This window comes from Planococcus citri, chromosome 2 (genome assembly GCF_950023065.1).
Source record: "Planococcus citri chromosome 2, ihPlaCitr1.1, whole genome shotgun sequence".
Classification (NCBI taxonomy): Eukaryota; Metazoa; Arthropoda; class Insecta; order Hemiptera; family Pseudococcidae; genus Planococcus; species Planococcus citri.
In genome coordinates, this window is record NC_088678.1 from 72459610 (window position 1) to 72487378 (window position 27769).

A 27769-nucleotide genomic window follows, 5' to 3' on the forward strand; every position below is an offset into this window, starting at 1 on the left:
TAAAATTAAACGGAGCAAATCGAGGCAGGAGGTTAGGAAAACATGGGATTCGAGATGTAAAACCGTGTTATTTTCATGCGAAAAATCTGTTTTTTGGTTATTCCCTCCCAGTTTGCGTCAGTTCTCATAGTTTGATGACTTCTTAATTGCTAAAAATTGTGGTTTCTCGTAAAAAATTCCAAAAGTCCAAGTTTTTCCAAAAGAATAATTTCTTTATTTTTCTAGAGAGACTTCATGATATATTTTGAACAAAAATTTACAGTTGCGTCTTACAGATGGACCGATAGTATAATATTGGTCTAAAATTAATCTAATAAATAAAAATTACTTAATTCGTTACATTCTTATCTATTCTTACTGCTTACGAATACGCGACCTGTGCTCTTAAATTATTTCGGAACTTGTATAATAAATTATTTTTTTCTCGAAGATGAGTCCACATTTAGGACGAATTGGACCATTGATTTTTTTAAATCGTTTGAAAATCAAGCTGCTTAGAAATTTACTTTCGTACTTTCGAAATAAGGTAACTGAGGTAAATGGTCGAGAGAGTGTTCGATAAAAACCAATCAAAGTTAGTAGCACTTAAGTTCATTTTTGGCCTTTCCATTTTCCACAGCAATTTAATGTTTCTGGAAGAAATTATGAATAATTTCGCATATTTCTCTCTACGGCTCTTCTTATTTGCCAAGGATCGATTTGTTTGCATTCTCGAACAGGACAACTGCATTAAAGCGTTTGTTGAAAGGACAAAAAAAAATATAAAAGTTTCAGCGTTTTCTTATCGCGCTCCAAGCACCTAAATTCGAAATTTCCAACAGAAGAGAAGCCATAACAAACCGCCGATACAAATGGATAATATGTTATCGTTCGAGAATAACATGCCGATATAACTTCTTTCGTTGTCTTTTGATGTGCTGCATGGGCATGCTGGCGTGGTTCTAAATCCTGGGTTTCGTTCAAACATCGGATTACGGTGTTCATCTCCAAACCCTTCTGCGACAGTCATAGCAGTGGATGAAAGTCGAGTATATTCATCTTGGTTTGCATGAATCTTTACCTTAGAAGAAATACATATACAATTATTTTGATTACAAATTCTAACTTTAACATATGTATGTACGTACAATACAACAGTGCCATCCACAGTAGTAGATAGATAGCGAAAAAAAATCTGAGAAGTTTCGCCAAATCCTCTGTTTTTTACCGAAAAATTACGAAAAAGTCTTTCCTTCTCGACAAAAATTGCGTTGTTTTGCGTTGATAATTTTCAATAAATCCCGCATTTTATTAAAATTGTAAAATTTTTATTTTTTGATAAAAAATCTCGCTTATTATTGGCAAAAGTGCTAAACAGTCTCGACTTTTTTTTTCAAAAATTACACAAAAGTTTTGCTTACTTGCCAGAAGTTGTCAATTTTATTTTGGGGAGGGGGGCAATACGAGTAGGTCCCTGAAGGTCTTATTTTTTGCTTAAATTGTCAATCTTCAGTCTTGCCTTTTTGACAAAAATTACGAGAAATCACCAGGAATTCAGCAGGATTTTTTTGGTAGGTACATATTACGTAATTGCAAAAAAGGCTTAAGTCGAAAATCGTCACATTTTTGCAAAGCTGTGGAAGAGTCTCCCTTTGGTTCAAAAACCATCCAAAAGACTCGCTTTTTACCAAACTTGCTAAGAAGTGTCGGTTTGTTTTTTTTTTTTTTTGATATTTTTTCTGCATAAAAAAATTTTGATCGCGTTTTGTCTCTTTTTTGGTTTCGTTTTGATTTTTTTTTGTTAATAAAGTTACTGTTTTGGGAAAAAATTGAGTACGAGTCCTGCCCCCTCAACTTTTGAAGTCAGCAACCCAAATTATTATTCCATAGTTCAGATTGCCGTATCTTTAGATACTTAAAATGAAATTGTACTTACTTTTATGAAAAAATATTGCGAAGGTGGTGGTGCACAACAGAATGAACCTACAAACAAATCCGTTCCAGGTAGTGGTTGCAAAGGGATTTCTTCTCCAAATTTAACAGATCTTTCAAATTTACTAACATTCAAAAAAACCATCTGGAAATTCACGAATTCGTGATGGAAACTTTTGTCGATCGCTGATACGTAGATTTTGTTCCATCTTCCTGATGAATTTATATTAATTAATGAGGTGACATTTCTTCTTGGTAATTTTCATGGGTATAGCTAGGAATTTGATTTTTTTTTCTTACCGTTTATCGGTCTTCTGTACGTCTCACTCAAAGAACGGACGTTTTTTGTGGAAAACCCGTAATCGAACTCGAACTGACTGCTGGTGAGCCCTCTGGTAACCGCTCTACCCGAGATTAGTGGCATGGATTCTTTATGAAAGTAGTCGCACGACTGAAATCACGAATGTTTCAAGTATAATCTACATAGAACAATGAGCTGATTTCAACGAAACGCGAAAAATGAAAAAATAGTTACTTACCTCGGTAGTATATTCCACTGACATTTTCCATTCCATTAGGTTTACTTCGTCTCGATTGAAGTTTTTTGCATAGAGTTCATATTCGTTTAAATCGAGTTTAGTGTCAAACATGGCTCTCTGTGCTGCTTCGGAACATGACTGGAGGTCTATGCAATACGTTTTGTCATCTTTGAGTAAAGCTACCGGTTGTACTATTATCATCACAGAAACCGCAGTCAACCTCAGATGCATCGATTCTATAAACTATCGGAAAATATTGTTATATTTGGTCGTAGATTTCTTCCGTTGTGATTTTATTGGTCAAATTCTAGTCGAGATTTCTCTTTATTTTTGTTTGAAGACTTTTTGAATTTTGTGAATTCCCCTCCTCCCATTCCGATTTGGTGAGTTTTCTTTTGTTTCCTCAATTTTGACGAGTATCATTATTTTAGTTTTTCGATGGTTTTCTCGGAATTTCCATTTATTTCTCTTTAAATTTTGGCGAAGTTTTTCTAGTTTTGAGGGGATTTTTAATTATATGAATGTTCACGCTTTTATTATGGTCATCTTTTTGCCCTAATTTTGACAGGATTTTTTTTCATTTTAACAGGTGTTTTTTCGAGTTTCGTGTTTTAAAAGAGCTAATGATTTTTTTGCTTACATTTTTTGTGGAATTGTGATTTTTTCTTCTTCCAAAAGTTATGATTTCCTTTAAATTGTGACAATTTTTAGACTGGGACAGCAACGGGGTAGAGTTTCTTTAAGAATTGAAGCATACGTTTCCAAAACGCACTAAGTCCATTTTTAAAGATTCTGAGGCAACCTTCTAGCATAAAATTGCTGCCCAAAATGGCTGATTTTTTGATATGTTGTGCCCTAGGGTCTTGGCTACAACATATCAAAAAACCAGCCAATTTGAGCCATTTCTACGTTTCCAAATTGTACTAAGTACCATGAATTTCTTATCAATATTTTTATGGACTTACTCGTAGTGCGTTTTGGAAACGTGTGCTTCAAGTGATGAGTTTGTTTTGTTCATTTTCAGAGTTTCCCATTTTCATCGGAAACCTTTTTTCTTGAATTTTCGTCATTTTTATGAAATTTTCTTCTAATTTTGCCCCAAATTTTAGTATCTAATTTTTTCTGCTGAGATTTTTGTAGGATTCCCATTATTTTTACTGATTTTTTCTGTGCTTTTGAGAGCTTTGTTTTGTACTTCAATCCTTGATGGTTTATTTTGAATTTTTTCGAGGCTTTCTGGATTTTTTTCACGTTTTATTCTTTCATGGATTCTATTTTCCAATTTTTCGTCGATTTTCCCCGAATTTTCAGTTTTTTTGTGCTTAAAATTTTTGTGAAGTTTGTGCTATTTTATTGTGAATTTTCGTGAGTTTTTTTTTCTTTTTTTATGATGTTTTTTCCTAAATTTTAGTGCTTTTTACTGTAATTTTTTTCGGAGGAGTTTTTCTACTTTTAATCGAATTTTTCAATTTTTGCCAGGTTTGGATGTATTTTTCTCTTGAATTTGAGGATTTTTTTTCTTTTTTAAGCACGGTATATTTTTTCGTATTCGAATTTTTAAAATGAGGAGTGTAGATACCTGCAAAAAGACCTAAGTGCAGAAAAATTAATTTTGACTGACCAATTCAGTATATTTTCTACTGCTTTGCAGTCAAAAACTACTGCTTTTAAAAAGGCAAAATGTCGTGACTGCTAAGCAGTGAAAATTGACTGTTTCAAATTTAGAGAGCACGATTTTTTGTCAGTTAATATTGGTGATGGTATGGTCAATTTATCTAAGCTGGATATCGATTTCGATTACCTTCCGATAATTATTCGATATGTGATCGCCACATGTTGTAACATTATCGTATGATTATCGAAAAAGATAAGTTTACAATTTTTTGTGGATGATATAAACAGTCAAAATCGACAGGAAATTTGAAAGGAGTATCAGACGATTTTCTGTCAGTTATATTGGTGATGGTATCGTCAAATTTATCTACTGGATGGATATTTATAGATTTTGATTAACTTCCGATAATTATTCGTTATGTGATCGACACATATCGTAATATTATCGTATCATTATCGAAAAAGATGAGTTCATCATTTTTTGTCGATGATATAAACAGTCAAAAGTGACAAGAAATCTGAAACGAGCATTACACGATTTTCTGTCAGTTTATCTACTGGATATCGATTTCGGTTGACTTCAGAAATTATCTATCAAATATCGGATACATATCTTAAGATTTTTTTTACGATTTTTTGTCAATAAAATCCCATGTCGATATTATTTGTCGATTGATTTTGGCACCATGATCAAATAGTCCTTGTATAATGTGAAATAAAATGAAAAAAAAATTGATCCGTGAAGTTGATTGGAACCACCGCCACAGACATTTGAAATTTACATTAGCAGCCATTTTGAAAATTTTCAAATACCCCTCCTGTCCGCAAAAAGAATACAGACCTCCAGTTTGTACCAATTGTGAGGGTTGTATGACCTCTATAGACATGCAAAATACGAAAAAACTCGATGACTTTTCGTGCAAATTTTGTCTGATTTGGCATGCGATGACTTCAAAATGACTTCACATTCTGATGTGCCGTTCTTACCTTATCGGATTGAAATGATTCCGGACCCATTATGTACCCGTTGCTGGTATACGTAATTGGTCCATATTTGTTGAGGGAGTCGGTATCTGTATCTTTTTTGAGAGAATACTCCGTTCCAATGAGAAAGTTAACCTAGGGTAAGAGTGATATGAGCTCGCATTCAAATCCAAACAAAATTACAAAATACATAATGTACAAATCACCTCTGTTCTCTTGATTTGTATTTCTTCCAAAATCTCATTAACTGAGGTCTCATCTCTGGGCGTAGTAGCATTCGTCATGACATAGCTTACAGAATATGGAGGAGATTGTTTCAACCATTGCAGAAGATTTTTCAATGTTGATTCGCCTTCGATTCTGGAATCGGTTTGGGAAGTTGCAAAATTCGCTAGAAAAATCAGTAATTTCTCATTTGAATACATAGCTTGATTTTTATACTTCTGTTGAATAGAGTCCTTGATATGTGTTTAGTTTAATGACTTGAAAAGATGAGGTAAGTTTATACTTGGTAGGCACTTACATGATTTGTAGGGAAATGATGATTCAAATTGGTAATCTAAACCCGCGTTTGAACATATTGTGGAAAGATTTTGCACTTTTCCTGTTAACCAATCTACATCGTAGTCGGTCGTATTCACTTTATCATATATGAAAATAACTTTTTTTGTCGAAGCACATCCTGCGTAAACATTTAAATTCAATAAGCTGAAAAAACGGTTCGGGAAAATTTTTTAAGAGTGTACTTACCGCTGCAGTGAAGTAAAATGTTGAGAACAAGAATGAAAACTGAACGCATTTTAGAATTCAAATTAGGTACATACGAGTGTATATCGCGTTTATCACATATGAAATATTGGTTGTATTACTGAAAAAAGAACGTAAGATTTGTGTAGGTACCTACTTATATTTAACGAGTTTTTCAAACTTTATACCTGATTAGATTATTTCTAGCCTATTTTCATTCGTGCACAACGCGTTGTCGAGAAACATCATCATCCTGATTATACATAGGTAATTAGGTATTAGGCAGATAAGTGCTAAAAAAATTTGATTCCATCATTTCTGAGGATTATGGTGCCACCAGGTGGCCAGAGCACGTACTACTAAAGGCATTTATCTTTCAGAGAATGTCACCTTTTGTGATATTTTTCAATTTCAAAGCAATTACGAACACCGGAAACCGGAACATCGAACGAGGCGAAGGCAAGAGCTCTCCAAAATTCATTTCAATTTAAGAAATAAAATAACGCAACAATATTATTTTTGAAATTGATGTCAGAAGTTGATTTTATCAGCCTTTGCATGTTTCGAATTTAAACAGTAATTTTTTGTACAAACAATTTTGAACAAGAAAAGAGAATTGGCTTCAGCGAAGCGAAGGAGAAAGTTTTTGAAAATTCATTAATCGACTACTCGAAAGGCATTATTTTTTATGCGAAAAGTCGATTTCGAGTCCAATTTTGATGTATAAAGTTCATTTTTTCAGCTATGACATTTTTCGAATTGAATGTACCTAATAATTTTTTAGAAATTGAAATTCTGAAATAAAAAAAGAAAATTAATGGAGTAAAGCGAGGCAGGAGTTTTGGAAAATAGGGGATTCGAGAAGTAAAACGACGAGGGTAGTGAAGAGGAACAGGTTTCAGACGAATTCAAAGTTGAAATATTTCCCTCTTGTCCCTCTTCTTCCCTTCCTCCCTAAAAAATCGTAAAGACCTTCGGTATGCGTCATTTATCATCGTTTGATGACCTCCAGGTAATTGCTAAAATTTGTGGTTTCTCGCAAAAAATTCCAAAGTCCTAATTTTTCCACAAAAAAATGCCCAAAAGTCTCGCTTTTTTGCCAAGAATTGTCTGAAATTGCCAAAAGGCCTTACTTTTTCTCGCTTCTTAGCAAAATTGCTTAGAATATCTTACTTTTTCCCCTCAAAAATTCTGTGTCCGAAAGTTTGGCTTTTTCACCGAAAATTACCAAAAGTTTTTCATCAGAAAATATTGCCAAATAGTCCAACTTTTTTACCCAAAATTGAGAAAAAAGATCACTTTCTCTTGCTTTTTGATTTTTGATAAAATTATCAACTTCTCACTTTTTTTTTGCTAAAATTACTCAAAAGTCTCATTTATGTGTTTATAATTCCCAAAAAATTATGTTTTTTGCAAAAAATTGTAAAGTTTTGCATTTTGCCAATTTATCTATGTCAAAAATTATCGCTTTTTAGCAAAAAAATTGCTAAGAAGCCTCAGCTATGTAAGTAGTTATTAGTGAATTTATTTAGTCAAAGTCTCGTTTTTTGCCAAACGTAAGCAAAAAAACCTCGCATTTTGTATAAATTGCCAAGTTTCGTTTTTTTGCCAAAAATTGCTAATATGTACCTACATACAAAGTTTTGATTTTTGTGGTAATTTTTTTCTGCATCAAAATGTTTTGCTCATTTTTTTCACTTTTTTGTGGAAAAAAATTATTGTACAGAATAATGAGCCAAACCGTGTTTCGTGGCAGATCATTTTTTCAAATCAGTATCTGAAATTGATGTTATCAGAATTTAACGGAAATAGGTAATACGCCAATCGCAGTGATATAGGTAGGTACGTGATAATGATAAATTATCAAGCTTTTTTCTGTTTTTCATCATTTATCGCGAACTGATCAATAATATCTGACGGATGTGTTATAAAAATAAATCAGTCATGATGCGTTTGTGCACGTAATTTTTCTATAGAACTTCCGTTCGAAATTTATTTTTCATGGTGATTTTTTTCATTTATCAAGAATCAAAGTTTCTAGTCAAACTGTCACGTATTTGGTGAAAAACAAACAAATAGAATAATAATTTTTGATCGTTCAAATCTTCATGAACAATCCATTGTTATAAAGTCACAAAACACAAAATATAAAAGTTTCTTTTTTTTATAGAGATCCTTTGTGAGATATTTTGAGCAAAATGTCTTAGATACAAGTGGACCGATAGTATAATATTGGTCACGAATAAACTAATTAATAAAAATTACATAATTCGTTACATTCTCATCCATTTTTACTTCTTATTGCTTATGAATACGTGACCTGTGCTTTAAAATTATTTCGGAATTTACAATATCTTTTTCCGAAGATGGGCACACATTTAGGACGCATTGGGCCATTGACTTTTTTAATTGTTTGGAAAACAAGCTGCTTAGAAGTTTACTTTCACACTTTCGTAATCAGGTATTAACTGACGTAAATGGTCGAGAGAGTGTTCGATAAAAACCAATCAAAGTTAGTAGTACTAAAGTTCATTTTTGGACTTTCCATTTTCCACCGTAATCTAATGTTTCTAGAAGAAATTATGAATACTCGCTGACGGTTTCAGAATGGACCAAAAATCCAAAAATGAACTCGAGTATCTATATAAAATTTTGGTCGTGTGAGTTTCAAAACATGCTGCTTCAAAATCAATTTTTCTTTTAAAAATTTCGGAAAATGGTTTTTATTACCGTGATATTTTACTCGAGAATATTGTCTTTGGTGGTGTTTTGTTTAATTTCACATATCTCTCTCTACGTCTCTTCTCATTTGCCAAGGATCAATTTTTTTGCTTTTTTAAATAGGACAGCTGCATTGCAGCATTTGTCGAAGGGACAAAAAAAATAATATATAAAAGTTTCAGTGTTTTCTTATCGCGCTCCAAGCACATAAGTTCAAAATTTCCGCACTAAAACTGCAGCAAAACCGAAGAAAAGTCCTAGCGAACCGATACAAATGGATAATATGATTTGGTGCGAGAATATGCTGATGTAACTTCCTGCGTTGTCTTTTGATTTACTGCTTGCTGGCTCGGTTTTAAATCCTGGGTTTCGTTGAAAAATGGGATTACGGTGTTCATCTCCAAACCCTTCTGCGACAGTCATAGCAGTGGATGAAATTCGAGAAACGTCTACTCTATTTGTATGAATATTCACCTGTAGGAGAAAGACGATTATTTGGATCACGAATTCTAATTTTATTAATATAGTACATACAGCAGTGCCATATATAGCCGGCGAAAAAAAATCTGAGAAACGCCTTCAAATTCAGCGGTAGCTTTCATTTTGAGTCGATAGTTTTACCCAAAAAATGATTATATTTTTGGGTAAAGTATCATAAAAACTGTACAATTACCACACAAATCTGACAAGGGCGAGATTTGGAATAAATCTCTTGGATTAGGTATGGAACATTATACTAAAAATTGATTAAATATCTTCGAAAATTGAATCATAAGGTAACTTAATATTTTTCAAAAATGCCATACGTATATAGAAAATAGGAAAATTAACCTCCCAGTTATAAGAAATTTCCCAAGTCATTCCTTATTGCCTCAAAATTGCTAAAAATCACTTCCTTTTGTTAAACTTGTCAAAGTATCGCTTATTTATCAAAACGTCTGTTTCTTTGGGTAAAATGAAATATTGTACTTACTTTTATGTAAAAATATTGCGAAGTTGGTGGTTCACAACCAAATGAACCTACAAACAAATCCGTTCCAGGTATCGACTGCAGAGGGATTTCTTTACCAAAACAAATAGAGGTTCTACATTTACGAATAGTATCATTCAAAAAAATAATCTGGAAATGGATGAATTCGTAGTGGGAGCTTTTGTCAACCGCCGATACGTATATTTTGTTTGATATTCCTGGTGAATTTATAATGAGTTGAAATTTTTTCTATAGGTACCTTTTATGGGTAGATAGGTATCAGTTTTTTTTTCTTACCTTTTATTGGTCGCCTATATGTCTCATTCAAAGCACGGACGTATTTTGTGGAAAACCCGTAATCAAACTCGAACTGACTTCTGGTGATCCCTTTTCTTTGAATTTTTCTTGGTAGCTCATCTCTCGTACCAAATAATTTATAAAAATCGGAGTCGCACCACTGAAATCACGAATGTTTCAAGACAATTAGTATATGATCTAACAATGAGCTAATTTCAACGAAGCGTGAATAATGTGAAAATGGTCACCTCGGTAGTCAATGGCACTGACACGGTCCATTCCATTGAGCTTATTTCTAAGCTTCGATCGAAATTTCCTGCTATATCTTCATATTTGTATAAATCAAATTTGATGTCAATCATGACTCTATCTGCTGCTTCGGAAGATGAGTCGTAGTCCATGCAATACGTTTTGTCATCTTTGTGTAAAACTGCCGGGAATATTACCCTTAGAGAAGCCGAAGTTAACCTCATATGCATTGATTCTGTAAACTATCGGAAAATTGTGTTAGCTTGTTTTAAAACTCTAAAACCATTCAACTTAGTTATAGGTCTGTGAGGATATCAGTAAATTACAATAAAATAATAGGTCATTCCATGTCGAATCAGCCAAAATTTGTACGAAGGGTCATCGATTTTTTTCATATTTTGCATGTCTGTGGAGGTCATCAAACGATGAGAAATTGCGCAAACCGATGATCTCTACGATTTCTTTGCGGGCTAGAGGGGCATTTGAAAATTTTCAAGATGGCCGCCAGATGAAAATTTTAAATGCCAGTGGCGGTGGATCTAATTAACTTGGCGGTTTCATTTTTTTTTTTCATTTTTTTCTCCATTCCAAGAGCTATTTGCTCATGGTGCCAAAATCAGTGTTGCCTTTTTTTTTTCAAAAATTATAAAATCAGTTTAAAAACATGCAATTGAAAATTCTGAAAAAAAATTCAAAACTATCCATTTACTTGCTCTTTTACCAATCATCCGAATAATAATCTCTCGTCGAAAATTCAATTGCAAGTTTTTAAACTGACTTTTGTACATCATGAAAAGTGGCAACGCTGATTTTGGCACCATGAGCAGATGGGCAGCCCTCGCAAAGTTGATTGAAAACATCGCACCAAGCATTTGAAGTTTTCATTGGCAGCCATTTTGAATTTACACCATTTCTCATGGTTTAATGACCTCCACCAGCATGAAAAATATGAAAAAAATCGATGACCCTTTGTGCAAAATATTGCCTGATTTGGTATGAAATGATCCCGATGACTTCACATTTTGTTGGACTGGTCTTTCTTACCTGATCGGATTGAAATGATTTGGGGCCCGTTATGTATCCGTTGCTGATCAACGTAATCGGTGCATACTTCTTGAGAGAGTCGGTTCCCCAATCGTTTTCAAAAGAACAGTTCGTCCCGATGAGAAAGTTGACCTGAGGGTAAAAATGATCTAAGTTCTCATTCGAATCGAAACAAAATCACAACACATACCTATTATGTAGTTTACGAAAATCACCTCTGTTCTCTTGATTTGTATTTCTTCCAAAATCTCGTCAACTGGGGTCTCATCGCTGGGCGTAGTAGCATTCGTCATAACATAGATTATGGAATATGGAGGAGATTGTTTCAACCATGTCAGTAAATTTTTCAAGGTTGATTTGCCTTCGGTTCCGGAATCGGTTAGGGAAGTTGCAAAATTCGCTAGAAAAATCAGTAATTTCTCATTTTAATATAAGTAAATAAGTACATACATAGAATTTGAAAGGTTTGAAGAATTTTTGAGTTAGCTAGATTTTTTGTAGCCCTATCTCTGTTGAAGAAAATAGTTTAATGATTTGAAAAGATGAGGTAAGTTTATACTTACACGATTTATAGGGAAATGATAATTCAAACTGGTAATCTAAACCCTCGTTTGAACAAATTGTTGAAAGATCGCTGACTTTTTTCGTTAACCAATCTATATCGTAAGCCGTCGTATCCACTTTGTCATATACGAAGATGACCTTTTTTGTCGAGGCACATCCTGCGTATACATTGAAATTCGTGTCATAAAAAATTGAATGGTCATAATATGTAGATAAGTTATGTGTAGTAGTAGCTAAAAAAATTGTCCAGAAAATAATTTTTAAGAAGATAACTTACCAATGCAGTGAAGTAAGATGTAAACAGCGAAAATGAAAACTGAACGCATTTTATAATTTTAGAATTCAAATTGCATACCCATATAAATCATATAAATCACGTTTATTTCATATGAAATTGGTTATATTATTGTATTAATGTAAAAGGAACTTGAGATTTGTGTAATGAGTTGTTCAAACTTCATACCTGATTAGATTATTTCTATGTAGGTACTGTATTTTCATTTGCGCACAACGCGTTGTTGAAAAATATCGTCATCGTGATTATTCATGTACGTAGACGTACGTAGGTAGAAATTTCATTTGATAAGTGCTAAAAAAAATTGATTACGTCATTTCTAGGATTATGGTGCCATCTGGTACTCTGAGCATGTACTACCAAAGTGGAACAACACCTTCATCCCATTACACACACTTGAAACAGCTGCGAAATTCACGCACTAAATTTTAAAACAATGGAAAATATTTTTTCTGTAATGTCGAAATATTTCATCTAAGAAAATACGAATAAAATTTCTTTCATCTTTAGGGTATCTAACGGAATTTTTCTGGCGAAATTTATTTTCCTCTTTCATTACATGTACCTTTTCACTGCCATTTAAAAAACATTTCCAGACAGTTTTTATTCGACCTTCTCGCAATTTTTTCCCACATTTTTTTGTGTAAAGCGAAGCAGGAGTTTTGGAAAATAGGAGATTCGAGAAGTAAAACGACGAGGGTAGTGAAAAGGAACAGGTTTCAGACGAATTCAAAGTTGAAATATTTCCTTCTTGCCCCTCCTCTTCCCTTCTTCCCTGAAAAATCGTAAGGACCTCCGGTATGCATCATTTCTCATTGTTTGATGACCTCTATAGGTAATTGCTAAAAATTGTGGTTTCTCGCAAAACATTCCAAAGTCCTAATTTTTCCAAAAAAAATGCCCAAAAGTCTCGTCTTTTTGCCAAAAATTGTCTGAATTGCCAAAAAGTCTTACTTTTTTCCCACAAAAATCCAGTATCCGAAAGTTTGGCTTCTTCGCAGATAATTACCAAAAAATTTTCATTAGAAAAAATTGCAAAATAGTCCAACTTTATACAAAATTGATTCGGTGAGAACAGAAAGGGGCTAAGTCCATTTTCGCGTTTTTCAGGAATAACAAAGAACTGATTTATTCTAAAATCAAAAATTTTTGGTAAACATGCTTAAGGTCATTGAAAGAGAACCCCAAGACACAATTTTTAGCGCAGTTTCGAAAAAAGAAATGTTCAAATGCGCCGGTGCTGTTGCTGTCTAAACAAATGGGACATAGACCCTTTCTGCACGCAATCGCCAAAATTTCTCTTGAAATTGCTCGGGCACGAATGCGGCTTGATTCTACATCTGAGTACATCACTTGGACTGTTACCTCGTTCAAATTGACCAAAAACCTCTTCAGGTGTAAACTTTTTGCTGAAGTTGTTAATTTTTTCCGTCTTTTTTCAGTACAGAAATGAACTTGAAATTTCAAAAAATGGTCTTCTGGAAAATGTTAGTTATTTTCCAAAGAATTCAAAAAAATGTAACAAAAAAGTGATCAATACGAACCCAGCCCTTTTCTGCACCCAAACACCACTTTCCGGACAGTTTTGTGGAAATCTGACATCACCAGTCGATCCGTTGTATTTCAAAACCCACATAACCGTGAAAAATTTTTTTTCCAAAATTTTGACTTGGTCCCTTTTTGTTCTCACCGATTCAATTGTGAAAAAATATCACTTTTTCACCAATAATTGCCCGACTGTCTTGCTTTTTGATTTTTGATAAAATTATCATCTTCTCACTTTTTTCTGCTAAAATTACTTAAAAGTCTCATTTTTGTGTTTATACCCAAAAAATTATGTTTTTGCAAAAAGTTGTAAAGTTTTAGTTTTGCATTTAATTTGCCAATTTATCTACGAGTATGTCAAAAATTATCGCTTTTTAGCAAAAAAAAAAAATTACTAAGAAGCCTCAGCTACGTATTAGTGAATTTATTTGATCAAAGTCTCGTTTTTTGCCAAACGTAGCAAAAAAATTCGCATTTTGTATAAATTGCCAAGTTTCGTTTTTTTTTGCCAAAAATTGCTAAAACAAGGTTTTGATTTTTTTGGTAATTTTTCCCTGCCTTAAAATGTTTTGCTAATGTTTTTTCACTTTTTTGTGGAAAAAAATTATTGTCCAGAATAATAAGCCAACCCGTGTTTCGTGGCAGCTCATTTTTTCAAATCAGTATCTGAAATTGATGTTATCACAATTTAACGGAAATACACCAATGGCAGTGAATCATTTGTTAAACGACAGTCCTTATAGGTACGTGATAATGATAAATTATCAAGCTTTTTTCCGCTTTTTTGTGGAAAAAGTTGGGTAAGAGCCCTGCTAGCGATGTGCAAAATACGAAAAAAAAATCACTGAATCGTCATACAAGTTCAAATTGTCGCTGATTTGGCGTGGAATGAGCTTCTGAATTCCATGGATTAATTTGTTGCATCTTTGAACAAGAAAACTCCATTGCAGGATTTAGTTGATGAGGTAAAAATAAAAATAAAATGACCATAGAAACACATTTTTGCAGTGGTCTGCAAATTTATTCTCATTCATCATTCATGTCATGTTATTAAAAATATAAACGATCAAATTCTTAAAATACTTGAAAACTAAAAATCAACATTTTTGTACTTGTTCTCGAAAACCTGCACCTAGGTTCCAAAATAGCGAACGGTTCGATGAAATTGAGTTTCTTGATTTTTATCCACTTAAATATCATAAAATCGAAATCTCCGGTAGAAAATCGAATAGGTAGTTGGGTACAGAGTATTCGTCAGGAATGTCATGCTCTAAATTTTTATTTCCTTTATTTTTGAGCCAATTACTCTACCAGCAAGTTTCCATATAAATGTAGTTAAATTTATGTAATGATTTCAAATTGCTGTGCAGACTCCGAAGTAGGTAGTACCTCCTAAAATCCACCGTATTTTAGTCAGAGTTGTGGAAACATCAGATTATAGGTAATCTCGACACTTAGTTTTCTGTTTGATGTGGGGATTTCTCATTTTGGGGGGGGGGGGTTTGGCGCAGATAATTCTTTTTTGAGTTGATATAAGTCAACATTTATGAAGAAAGAATTTCGTTAAAATTCATTTAAAATCAGAGGAGGAGTGTTTTTTAGGCTTCAGTTCAAATTGCTGGTGCTCAACTAGATTTTCAAGTTCGTCTGGGTCCGCTCGATGATGAGCTTTTTCGAGATCTGATCGTTTCTGTGTTTTTTTATGGGGCTTGCGATATTTAAGTAGTATAAATATAACACAACATAAGCCCAATACGAGCACGACAACACCAGCGGAAAACACGATTTCTTCAAAATATAGGTTGATGTAATCACCGAAGGTGTTATCTTTTGAAGTAGGCGTGGGCAATACTTCCTGGCTTCTGAATATTGGTTTGTATTCGAAAATTGGATTACGATGTTTTTCTCCGAATCCTTCCGCAGCGCTCATTGCAGTGGATGATAATCGATTAACTACTCTGTCTGTCGCATTAATCGTTACCTGACAAGAAAATAACGAAGATTACAAAATCGTACTTTAATGTAAACACGTTGCTTCGCAGCTTGAGCTGTTTTTTTACACGTTGGCAGAACGTCAATTTATTACTGTACTTATACTATACTCGTGGTAAGGTAACTTTCAATACGAAATTAGACACTCACTTGTATGAAAAAGTATCCAATTGGCGGTGAAAATGATCCGGTGGATAAATTCGTTCCTGGAATCGGCTGCAGAGGGATCTTTTCTCCGTAAGAACTCCCATTCACAAATAGTATCTCGAATTGATGAAATTTATATTCGGCGTTTTTGTCAACAAAGGATACATAAAGCTTGTTTGGTTTTCCTGATGAATTTACTATAAAAAATTCATTTTTATTGTAGGTATACCTTTCAATAGAATGATATTATGTATCTGAGTTTTTCTTACCGTGTATGGGTCGTTTATAAGTTTCGTTTAAATAACGAATCTCTTCGGTAGAAAACCCATAATCGTAGTCGAAATATTTTTCGGTAAATCCGGTTACAGCCACATCAGAGAACTCCAACGTATTGATTCTTTTGTAGAAAAAGTCGTCGCAATTCTGAAAAATAACGAACGTTGCCAATATATTCTATGGTTATTTTTAATTAGAAGTGAATGATGAGAAAGTGCGAACCTCGATAGTGTGTGTCAAAGGCGTCACTGCCATTTCCCAGTTGATTTGGCTTATTCTAGGCATGTCAGCATTCGTTTCATACAAGCCTAAATTCGAACGTTCATCATCAATTCTGTCTTTATTTGATAATGAATTCATGTCTGCACAATATGTTTTGTTATCTTTGCGTACGACTGCTGGGAAGGTTACTTCCAGAGGAAGAGAAGTTAACCTCAGATACATGGAATCTGTGAAGTGGGACTGTAAAAAAATCTCGTTACATTTATAGTTTTTAGATTAGAGGTTGAGATGAAATTTAGTTGGACAAAGCTGAATGGAAACAGAATGCGAAAATACATCATCAGACAAAATTTCGCGGGCTGAAGTGCATTGATTTTGACTGAGTTTTTTAAATCGAATCTTGGGCCAAAATTTTAACGAGTTGAGCTGGAAAGCTGAAATTTGGCCAAATTGAATGGAAACGGTTTTGAGCGATTTTTGAGCAGTTTAGGAGCCTCCAGCAAATTTTTTTGAGTGTTGAAATTTCTGCAAAATTGTACCTAAGGATGGAATTTGTAAAGCTAAAACTGGAAATACATAGTTTTAGGTCGCTTCGGATTTCAAAAAAGTGGTATTTTTCTACAAGGATAATTGAAAGTCGAAGATCAATAGGGCAAAATATTAATGTGATCATCGTCAAATTGTCTGACATTCTGGAAATATCAAATTAAAAATGCCTATTATGGTAACTAGTGGAGAGCTTTCTGAAAACTTGGTTGAAAAAAGGGACAAGTTTTATGACACTTTCTGCAGTTTTGACAAATCGTTATTCAATTTTGAAAATTTCCCATTAATTCTTGGTACTATTTTAGTATTTTTCAATAATCTAAGCAGTCTGTGCAAATAACAGAATGAAAAATTTTCTCAAATTTTGGTCGTTTTCTCATGTTCCATAAACTTTTCATATTTTTGAGTGATTTTCACAATCAATTTTACAATTTTTGTGATACTGCGCAGTTTATTTGTGAATATTCATTTCTGACTCTTTATTAAACGTCGAGATCGTCAGAATTAATTTTTACTTTGTCTTTCGACCATTAATATTTCATTTTATAATTATTAATAACCAATCGACCTTAATTTTTCTTTGTTTCAGGTGAGTACAAATTTCCTTCCAAAAATGATAGAATATGAACTCGTTTGTATGAGAATAAGTGAGTAATTTTATAATACTTATGAGAAAAGTTACGTTAGTCACTTCTACTTGTGCATCTGTATCTTTTCATTTTCAATGCCAAATCTAATAAAAATTCTTAAATCACGGAATTTGAAAATAAGCTGAAATAATTGTCCATAAGGTTTGAATTGGGCTGATCTGATTTTCCGAAATACGAATATGGAAACAGTATCAAATTTTTGAGTTTAAAAAGGATTTTTATTTTTATTGAATTTTTAAAAAATCAAACTTGCGTCAAAAATGGAAAAAAGTCAAAATTTTACCAAATAGACCAAGAAAGTTGAAGGAGTTGCGATAAGGCCATTTTTTGGCACCAGCTATGTAGTTATCGACTCAACCACTTATAAATGTCCCAAATACGAATCCGTGGTTGGTTAACCCAAAATGACCATTTTTCGGGCTGCAGGGGTTCCCAAAATTGTGAATAAAAAATGATTTTAGGAACCACTGAGTATTACTTTTAAAATTTTTTTAGCGTAAACCATCTGTTTGAACCCGATAAAGGTTATGCTAGGAGATTTGTCTATTTTCGATCCTTTGGGGCAGAAATGGGGAGGTTTCAATTTTTTGAAAATTTTGGAACCGCCATTTTAAACCTACCCCTTCAAAAAGCTTTTTACAGTTTATTAGTATCTGAAATACCTCCATCTTACCAAATTTTGAGCTCAATAAAAATTGTCGCTGGTGGTACTCAAAAATCCAATTTTCCAATTTTTCGTAATTTCGATATTTTGGGAACCCCTGGAAAACTAGAAACCTGCGATTTGCGCCAAACGTAACGTTTTGAGGTATATATTCAATAATCTGGATGAAAAAGTTAAATTAAGCTCCCTGTGTATTCGTAATTTTGGAACTTTTTTCAGAGTCCCTCACTTTAGGCACCCCTAAAAATGGCGTTTATGCATATTTTTTCAAATAAATTGAAGAATTTACATTTGAAACACACTAGCAAGTGCTTCGAGTATATTTTGAAAATTCCAGATTTTCTAAAAAGTGGTCTAAAAACCGTCCAAATTAACTTTAGCAAGTTCACTTTTTTGTTAAACGTAAGGAGAAGTGGATAATTTTTCGTTTTTTAAAACCGGAGTGGAGTTGTGAGCATGTGGCTTAATTTCAAGTCACCCCAAACAATTGTAAAACTGAATTTTAAAGAGAATAAAATTTTGATAAAATTTCCATGTTTCATGCAACATTTGAGCTCAAACATTCAGCCAAACAGAAAGTTATTTCTATTAGTTGTCACTTATGTATTGTCAGTTGAGCTGTTCTTACCTCATTGAATTGAAACGATTCTGGTTCTGGACCCATTATGTAACCGTTGCTGATAGACGTAATCAATGCATACTTTTTGAGGGAGTCGGTTCCGTGATCATAGGAAGGCAACTCTGTTCCGATGAGAAAGTTGACCTAAGAAAAAAAATTACTCAAGTTTGCATTCAAACCGAAACAAAATCACAAAATACATAACGTAGGTACAATGAAAATCACCTGTGTTCTTTTGATTTGTATTTCTTCCAAAATATCGTCCATGGACGTATTATCGCTGGGCGTGGTCACATTTGTGACGACATAGATTACAGAATACGATGGAGCAAGTTCTAATTGTGTCTTAAGATTTTTCAACGTTGATTCGTCTTCGATGCTGAAATCGTTTTTGGATATTGTGGAATTCGAGGTATTGTCGATGGCTAAAAAATTACACAACATACTTAGTCCAAGTCATTAAAATATGAATAGAATTTGAGGTCATTTGTTGGATACCGACAAAGAAGCCTTTTGAACTTAATTTGCTCGATTTTGAATAAAATCAAGCTAAATCGATATACCTAGAGTATGCCCTAAAACCCCGGTTGGTCAAATTTCAAGTACATACTAAAGTTAAATTTTTGGATTTTTGGCAAAATTTTAAAAATAATTTTAAAAATGAAGATGATTTTTAAAATTTATGAAATATGATTTTTTTTTTTAGCAAAGTTAGACTATGTGAATAAATTTGTAAATTCCATTCCTATTTGCTCAAAAAAAATTGTTTTGTGAAAAAATCATCCCGAAAACAGCTCAAAAAATTCTCAAAAAATTAACTTTGGCACCTGAAATTTGAACTATACCGGGTTTTAGAATGTGCACCTTCGATCCAGCTTGGTTTCGTTCAAATTGGAAGGTGTAAGAACAAAAAGTTTTTTTATAAAGCTATTTTTCAAGAATTCTTGCATGAATATTATTCATAGTTGAAAATTTATTAGTGTTTGAAAATTTCGTTTCTTATTTGTTTTTGCTGAATACAATTGTAAGGCGTAGTTTAGTTTGGAAAAGTGAGAGTATGGGATTCAAATGATAAATTAGTAATTATATTTCAAAATGTTTACTCACGAGATCCACAGTAGGGAGACATTGGCTTGAACTCGAAATTAAAACCATTTTGAACACATCTGGAACGCAGATTTCGTACTCTTGTGTGTAGACAAGCCTGCTCGTATGAAGTCCAATTTCTTTTATCAAACATAAAAACGACAGTTTTTTTCGGAGAACACACTGTATAAAAAAAAATTGAAAGTTTTACCGTGTGTTTGTGTATAGTTCGAAAAAGATTCGTATTATAATTTTTCACAGTACGTACCATTGCAATAAAGTAGAATGAAAACACCGAAAATGAGAATTAAACGCATTTTTGAATTTGTTAACCTACGTTCGTCTCAGATGAGTGTAGTTTTATTTCTGAGACGAAAATATCCTAAGATGTATTTGTGTTATCACTTGTGAGGAACTCGCAAAAATGAACAAATCACCCGATGGCCCGTTCATCATTAATTACATGATAAGATATTCTGATAAGGTATTCTTACGCAAGTATTACTTATACTAATATCTATAATTAGGTACTTATTTAGCCCTAAATTTCTTGATACTTTCCTACTCGGCGTATAGGTAGTTGTGTTGCTTTAAACTTTATCCGTTTATCAATTTAATAAATTTTTGAGTTTCTTTTTAAATCTATTTTAGAGATGAGTAAAAACGATTCATCTAATATAGGATGACTCACCACTCGAAAATTGAATGAGCTGTGAGCGATGAAATGTTTGCAATTTTTGGAAAATGACTCATACAGCAATGTTTTACGTAAGAATATCGTTGTTGGTAATTTTCAATCTCTTAAGTGCGCTATTTTTGACTGAAGAGGTTGAGGAAGGATGCCAATTTTTTGGTTATTATTGCAATCAATTTGAAGCCCCCTCCCTCCCTTCATGATCATGATTTTTTGGCTGTTTTTCTCGAAATTTTTAAATTGGCAATAATAATGAAAAAATTGGCACCACTGCGATCCAAAATATTTCCCCCGTTTCAAAAATTATATTTTTTTATGTTTTGGTGGATTGAGCAGGAAAACTCCATTGCAGGATTTGTTGATGAGGTAAAAATGAAAATTAAAATAAAATAACATAGAAATACATTTTTGCAGTATTACTCGTATATTCTGCAAATTTATTTATGTTATAATAATAATATAAACGATCGAATTCATAAAATACTTGAAAATATGAAAACTAAAATCAATATTTTTGTACCTACTTGTCCTGGAAAACCTGTATCTAGGTTCCATAATAACGAACGGTTCGATGAAATTGAGTTTCTTAATTTTTATCCACTTTAAATATCGTAAAATCAAAATCTCTGAGAAAAAATCGAATAGGTATAGTTAGGTACAGTGTATTGATCAGGGATTTCATGCTCTAAATTTTTGTTTCCTTTATTTTTGAGCCAATTACCCTACCAGCGAGTTTCCATAGTTGAATTTTTGTAATAATTTCAAATTGCTGTGTAGACTTCGAAGTAGGTAGCTACTAGCTAGGTACCTCCTAAAAGCCATCATGTTTTAGTCAGAGTTGTGGAAACATCAGATGATACCTCGACATTTAGTTTTCTGTTTGATGTGGGAATTTCTCATTTTTATGGTGGTGGGGGGCAGATAAGTCATAGGCTTCAATTCAAGTTGCTGGTGCTCAACTAGGTGTTCAAGTTCGTCTGGCTCCGCTCGATGATGAGCTTTTTCGAGATCTGATCGTTTCTGTGTTTTTTTATCGGGCTTGCGATATTTAAGTAGTATAAATATAACACAACATAAGCCCAATCCGAGCAAGACAACACCAGCGTAAAACACGATTTTTTCAAAGTTATCACCGGAGGTGTTATCTTTCGAAGTTGGTCGTTTAAACACAGGCAATTCACCGGAGATGTTAATTTCATTCGAAGTTGGTGGTTTAGACGTGGTAGGCAATACTTCCTGGCTTTTGAATGTTGGTTTGTATTCGAAAATTGGATTAAGATGTTCTTCTCCGAATCCTTTCGCAGCGCTCATCGCAGTAGATGATAATCGATTGACTACTCTGTCTGTCGCATTAATCGTTACCTGACAAGAAAATAATGAAGATTACAAAATCGTACTTTAATACAAACACGTCGCTTTACAGCTTGAGCTGTTTTTTTACACCTTGGCAAAACGTCAATTTATTACTTTACTTACTATACTCTTGGTAATAGTCCGGCATATGACAATAGGAGTAATTGCACCCCCCCCCCCCCGCCGATCCTCCGGGACAACTTTTTTCTCAAAGGGGACATCCTAAGGAACATTTTAAAGCAAACTTGCCAAAAAAAAAGTTGGCCTTACTTACAAAATGGCGGCCATTTTGATTGACAGGTCAGCCGAATTCGCAGATTTTGCGTTTTAACATAGGACTTGCACGAACTTTTTCAAACTTTACAAAGGTAGATCGAAAGATCATGCAAAAATTTATCACCTGTCAAAATTTCAAGTGCTAAAGTGCGTTTTTCGATTTTTGGTGAATTTTTGAAAATCGAATTTAGGTCAAAAATGAGGGAAAAAATCAAAATTTTACCAAATAGACCAAAAAAGCTGAAATTTGGGATATACCCTATTTTCGACATGCCAAATCGATTGGAAACGGTTTCAACCCGTTTTGAGCAGTTCTGGAGCCTCCAGCAGATTTTTGAAACTCGAAATTCCCACAAAATTCCATCAAATTGGAGTTGTAAAGCTAAAATTTATTCTAAAAACTAATTTCAATACGCTACGAAGTACTGCAGGTGAATTTCAAGTCGTTTTGGAGCCTCCAGCGACTTTTTGAAAATTCCTGATGCCTCCAGCAGATTTTTGAAACTTTAAATTTCCACAAAATTTCATCAAATGGAGATGGAAAGCTAAAATTTACTCTACACTCCAATTTTAACACCCTCTGAAGACGACTTCAGGTGGGTTCAAGTCATTTTAGGGCCTCCAGTGACTTTTTTGAAAATTACTGGAGCCTCCAGTAGATTTTCGAAACTTGAAATTTCCCCAACATTAATTTATCAAATGGAGTTGGCAAGCTGGAATTTACTTCGCAGACTACATGGTGATTTCAAATGGTTTTGAAGCTTCCAGCTACTTTTAGGAAATTTCAATTTTCCAAAAAAACGTCATACAACCTTTCAAAAAGTTGCTGGAGGCTCCAAAACGACTTGAAATTTACCAGCAGTCAACTTCGTAGCGTATTGAAATTAGTTTGCAGAATTAATTTCAACTCTCCATCTTGGTTTGATGAAATTTTCAAGTTTCAAAAATGTACTGGAGGCTCCAGTAATTTTCAAAAAAGTCGTTGGAGCCTCTAAAATGACTTGAAATCCTCCAGAAGTCGTTTTCAGAGGGTGTTAAAATTGGAGTGTAGAGTAAATTTCAGCTTTCCATCTCCATTTGATGAAATTTTGTGGAAATTTAAAGTTTCAAAAATCTGCTGGAGGCATCAGGAATTTTCAAAAAGTCGCTGGAGGCTCCAAAACGACTTGAAATTCACCTGCAGTACTTCGTAGCGTATTGAAATTAGTTTTTAGAATAAATTTTAGCTGTACAACTCCAATTTGATGGAATTTTGTGGGAATTTCGAGTTTCAAAAATCTGCTGGAGGCTTCAGAACTGCTCAAAACGGGTTGAAACCGTTTCCAATCGATTTGACATGTCGAAAATAGGGTATATCCCAAATTTCAGCTTTCTTGGTCAATTTGGTAAAATTTTGATTTTTCCCTGATTTTTGGCCTAAATTCGATTTTCAAAAATTCACCAAAAAACCGAAAAACGCACTTTAGCACTTGAAATTTTGACAGGTGATAAATTTTTGCATGATCTTTCGATCTACCTTTGTAAATGTTTGAAAAAGTTCGTGCAAGTCCTATGTTGAAACGCAAAATCTGCGAATTCGGCTGACCTGTCAATCAAAATGGCCGCCATTTTGTAAGTAAGGCCAACTTTTTTTTTTGGAAAGTTTGCTTTAAAATGTTCCTTAGGATGTCCCGTTTAAGAAAAAAGTTGTCCCGGGGGATCGGCGGGGGGGGTACAATCACTCCTATTGTCATATGCCGGACTACAAGGTAACTTTCAATATGAAATTAGACTCTCACTTGTATGTAAAAATATCCATTTGGCGGTAAAAATGATCCAGAGTATAAATTCGTTTCTGGTTTCGGCTGCAGAAGGATCTTTTCTCCGTAAGAACTCCCGTTCACAAACAGTATCTCGAAATGATGAAATTTATATTCGACGTTTTTGTCAACGAAGGATACATAAAGTTTGTTTGGTTTCCCTGATAAATTTACTACGTATAAAAAAATAAATTTTCCTTGTAGGTACGAGTATATCTTTCACTAGAATGCTATGTACATATCACTGATTTTTTCTTACCGTGTATTGGTCGTGTATAGGTCTCATTTAAATAACGAATATCTTCGGTAGAAAACCCATAATCGTAGTCGAAATATTTTCTGGTAAAACCTGTGACAATCCTTTCAGAAAACTCCAATGTACGAGGATCGATTTTTTTGTAGAAAACGTTGTCGCAATTCTGAAAAATAACGAACGTTTACAATGTATTCTATGGTTATTTTTTATTTGACGTGAATGATGAGAAAGTGTGAACCTTGATAGTATGTGTCAAAGGCGTCACTGCCATTTTCCATTTGATTAGGCTCGTTCTAGGCATATCTGCATTTGTTCCGTGCAAGCCTAAATCCAAACTTTTTTTAATCCTGTCTTTATCTGCTAATAAATCCATGTCTGCGCAATATGTTTTGTTATCTTTGCGTACGACTGCTGGGAAGGTTACTTCCAGAGGAAGAGAAGTTAACCTCAGATACATGGAATCTGTGAAGTGGGACTGTCAAAAAATTTCGTTACATTTATAATTTTTAGGTTAGAGGTTGATATGAAATTTAGGTTGGACAAAGCTGAATGGAAACAGAATGCAAAACTGCATAATCAGTCAGAATTTCGAAGGCTAAAGTGCATTGATTTTGGCTGAATTTTTAAAAATTAAATCCGGACCAAAATTTTTACGAGATGACCTGGGAAGCTGAAATTATTATACCTAAGGATGGAATTGGCTGAGCTAAAACTGGAAATAGTTTTAGGCCGCTTTGGATCACTACTGATCATCGACTATTCAAAAAAAATGGTATTTTTATACAAGGGGAATTGAAAGTCAAAGATCAAAGGGCAAAATATTGATGAGATCATTGTAAAATCGTCTGATATTCTCAAAAGATTAAATTCAAAATTTCTATGGTAACTGGTCGAGAGCTTTTTGAAAACTATAGTTGAAAAAACTGACAAATATGACACTTTCTGCAGTTTTGACAAACCATCATTCAATTTTGAGAATTTCCTATTTATTCTTGGTACCTACTATTTGTTAATAATCTAAGTAGTCTGTGCGAATAACCAAATAAAACATTTTCACAAATTTTGGTCGTTTTCTGATGTTCAATCAATTTTTGTTATTTTTGAGTGATTTCCACAATCAATTTTACATTTTTTAAGATACTTTATTTGTGAATAGTCATTTCTGGCTCTTTATTAAACGTCGAGATCATCAGAATTAATTTTTACTCTGTCTTTCGACCATTATTATTTTATTTTATAATCAACTAATCCACCTTAATTTTACTTTTGTTTCAGGTGAGTACAAATTTCCTTCCAAAATTGATAGAATATGAAATCGTGTATATGAGAATAAGTGAGTAATTTACCACATTTCTACACCTGTGTCTTTTTATTTTCAATGACAGAATTTGAAAATCAGCTGAAATAATTGTCCATCAGGTTGGAATTGAGGTGATCTGATTTTTCGAATACGAATTAGGAAACAGTAGATCAAATTTTTCAGTTCACAAACGATTTCAATTTTTAATGAATTTTTTAAAAAATCAAACTTGGGTCAAAAATAAAAAAAAATCAAAATCTCACCAAATTAATAGACCAATAAAGTTGAAATTTGGTGTAAATATGCCCTATTAACGACCCTCCGAATCGATTTGAAACGGTTTAGAACCATTTTGAGTGGTAATTCAAATTTTGGAGCTCCCTAAAAGATTTTTGAAATTTGGAATTTCCACATTTTACCCTCTTGAGTTGTTGAAATGAAATTTACTTAGTACCCCATTTTTAATATGCTGAATCGATTGGAGGTGTTCTCAGGCTGTTCGGGAGCCTTCGAGTATATTTTAGAAATTTCAGATTTTCTAAAAAGTGTTTTAAAAACCGTTCTAATTAACTCCAACGTCATTTTTTTTCCAAAATACATAATATTAATTTTCTTGTGTGTGTGTGGGGGGGGGGGGGGGGTGATCAAATTCATCAAATAGCGCTTTTCTTATGCCGAGGAACCAAATCCAAAGATGAGAATGTGAAAACGTGGACATTTTTGATGTCAGCTATACAATTCACTTTTTTATTAAGCGTAGGGAGAGGAGGAAGTAAAAATTGTTACTTTGATTTTTTTTTTCATTTTTTTAAACTGGAGTGGAGCTACTGAGCATGTTGCTTAATTTCAAGTTGGATGAGGAAGTGCTACATAAAACATTCAAGGAATATCAAGAACGACGAGGAAGAGAGCAGAAAAAAATCTCAAAAAATATTTCTCGAGTTTTAAATTAAAATCTCCCCTAAACAATTTATAAAACAGAATTTTAATGAGAATAAAATTTTGAGAAAATTTTGCGGTTTTATTCAACATTTGAGCTGAAACATTCAACCAAACAGGAAATTATTTCTATTCATTGTCACTTGTCAATTGAACTGTTCTTACCTCATTGAATATAAATGACTTTGGACCCATTATGTACCCGTTGCTGATAGACGTAATCAATGCATACTTTTTGAGGGGGTCGGTTCCGTGATCGTAGGAAGGCAGCTGTGTTTCGATGAGAAAGTTGACCTAAGAAAAAAATTACTCTGTTCGCATTCAAACCGAAACAAAATCACAAAATACATAACGTATGAAAATCACCTGTGTTCTTTTGTATTGTATTTTTTCCAAAATATAGTCAATCCGAGTTTTATCGCTGGGCGTGGTCTCATTTGTGATGACATAGATTACAGAATACGATGGAACACGTTGTAATTCTCTCAGAAGATTTCTCAACGTTGACGCGTATTCGGTGCTGAAATAGTTTTTGGAAGTTGTGGAACTCGAGATATTGTCGATGCCTATAGACAAATTACCCATAGTCCAAGTCATTAAAATATGAATAGAATTTGAGGTCATTTAATTTGTCCGATTTTGAACGAAACCATTCCAGATTGAAAGAGCATGCCCTAAAACCTCTGTTGACCAAATTTTAGCTAGTAAGTTCATTTTTGGTGAATTTTTGACAATTTTAAAAATGAGGATATGATTTAAAATTATTCCTGAAATATAAATTTTTTGAGCAAAGTAAACTTATTTGAATAATTTTGTAAATTCCCACTCTTATTTGCTCGAAAAATTTTATTTCGTGAAAAAGTTTAAAAATCGTTCTGAAAACATTTTTTCAAAATTTTGAAATTTTCAAAAAATTCTACAAAAATGAACTTTGAACTACCGGGTTTTAGGATGTGCACTTTCGATCCAGTTTGGTTTCAGAGTTTTTACTCACGAGATCCATAGAAGGGAAATCCAGCGTAGGGAGACATTGTCCTGTGCCGATAAAAAAAGCCATTTTGAGTACATCTGGAACGCAGATTTCGTATTCTTGTTTTTAGACAATCCATATCGTATGGGGTCCAATTGCTTTTATCAAGTATAAAAACAACAACAGTTTTTTTCGAGGAACACACTGTATTAAAAAAATTTGAAAGTTTTACCACGAGTGTATTTACCTCTGAGTTCAAAAAGGATTCGAAAAATAATTTTACATAGTACTTACCATTGCAATAAAGCAGAATGAAAACGCCGAAAATGAAAATTAAACGCATTTTTGAATTTGTTAATTTATATGTTCGTCTCGGATAAATGTGGTTTTATTTCTGAGACGAAAATATCCCAAGATTTATTTGTGTTATCACTTGTGAGGAACTCCCAAAAATGAGCAAATCACTCAATGGCTCGTTCATCCTTAATTAAATGATAAGA

At 33.4% G+C, this 27769-nt stretch overlaps 5 protein-coding genes across 10 annotated transcripts in view; 1 reads left to right on the forward strand and 4 right to left on the reverse strand.

Annotated features, from left to right (window-relative positions):
• The window catches only part of LOC135837593 (uncharacterized), a 28667-nt gene extending 16488 nt beyond the window's left edge, over nucleotides 1-12179 (reverse strand). Inside the window, exons 1-8 of one of the 2 annotated variants that reach the window (XM_065352918.1) lie at nucleotides 11918-12168; nucleotides 11640-11798; nucleotides 11292-11476; nucleotides 11077-11208; nucleotides 10032-10274; nucleotides 9784-9943; nucleotides 9490-9704; nucleotides 7939-8990 (exon numbers count right to left, since the gene is read on the reverse strand). In XM_065352918.1, coding sequence (XP_065208990.1) covers nucleotides 8730-8990; nucleotides 9490-9704; nucleotides 9784-9943; nucleotides 10032-10274; nucleotides 11077-11208; nucleotides 11292-11476; nucleotides 11640-11798; nucleotides 11918-11966 — 1404 coding nt within the window. In that variant the 5' untranslated portion in view covers nucleotides 11967-12168 and the 3' untranslated portion in view covers nucleotides 7939-8729. Of the gene's footprint in view, nucleotides 1-7938; nucleotides 8991-9489; nucleotides 9705-9783; nucleotides 9944-10031; nucleotides 10275-11076; nucleotides 11209-11291; nucleotides 11477-11639; nucleotides 11799-11917 lie in introns of those variants that run through there. The other variant, XM_065352917.1, reaches the window with a different exon arrangement.
• The window catches only part of Iml1 (GATOR complex protein Iml1), a 289826-nt gene that overhangs the window by 96665 nt on the left and 165392 nt on the right, over nucleotides 1-27769 (forward strand). The window lies entirely within an intron of this gene.
• LOC135837595 (uncharacterized) lies at nucleotides 253-6072 on the reverse strand. Its single transcript, XM_065352921.1, has 9 exons — nucleotides 5984-6072; nucleotides 5799-5916; nucleotides 5572-5730; nucleotides 5255-5439; nucleotides 5052-5183; nucleotides 2451-2693; nucleotides 2212-2362; nucleotides 1916-2124; nucleotides 253-1060 (listed from the first exon to the last, which is right to left on the reverse strand). Exons 2-9 carry the CDS (start codon nucleotides 5845-5847, stop codon nucleotides 800-802), a joined length of 1389 nt encoding a protein of 462 aa, XP_065208993.1. The 5' UTR covers nucleotides 5848-5916; nucleotides 5984-6072; the 3' UTR covers nucleotides 253-799.
• On the reverse strand, nucleotides 14476-20108 carry LOC135837611 (uncharacterized). Its single transcript, XM_065352950.1, has 8 exons — nucleotides 19951-20108; nucleotides 19704-19865; nucleotides 18822-19021; nucleotides 18606-18740; nucleotides 16118-16357; nucleotides 15889-16042; nucleotides 15623-15816; nucleotides 14476-15461 (listed from the first exon to the last, which is right to left on the reverse strand). Exons 1-8 carry the CDS (start codon nucleotides 19997-19999, stop codon nucleotides 15051-15053), a joined length of 1545 nt encoding a protein of 514 aa, XP_065209022.1. The 5' UTR covers nucleotides 20000-20108; the 3' UTR covers nucleotides 14476-15050.
• LOC135837607 (uncharacterized) lies at nucleotides 20797-27710 on the reverse strand. Of its 2 annotated transcripts, none has more exons than XM_065352941.1 (8): nucleotides 27564-27710; nucleotides 27294-27473; nucleotides 26666-26865; nucleotides 26465-26593; nucleotides 24299-24535; nucleotides 24064-24223; nucleotides 23784-23965; nucleotides 20797-21738 (listed from the first exon to the last, which is right to left on the reverse strand). In XM_065352941.1, the coding sequence occupies exons 1-8, from the start codon at nucleotides 27610-27612 to the stop codon at nucleotides 21226-21228; spliced, it is 1650 nt and encodes a 549-aa protein (XP_065209013.1). In that variant the 5' UTR covers nucleotides 27613-27710; the 3' UTR covers nucleotides 20797-21225. The 2 variants fall into 2 exon arrangements, with proteins under 2 accessions (XP_065209013.1, XP_065209012.1); XM_065352940.1 differs by having other exon boundaries at nucleotides 23784-23977.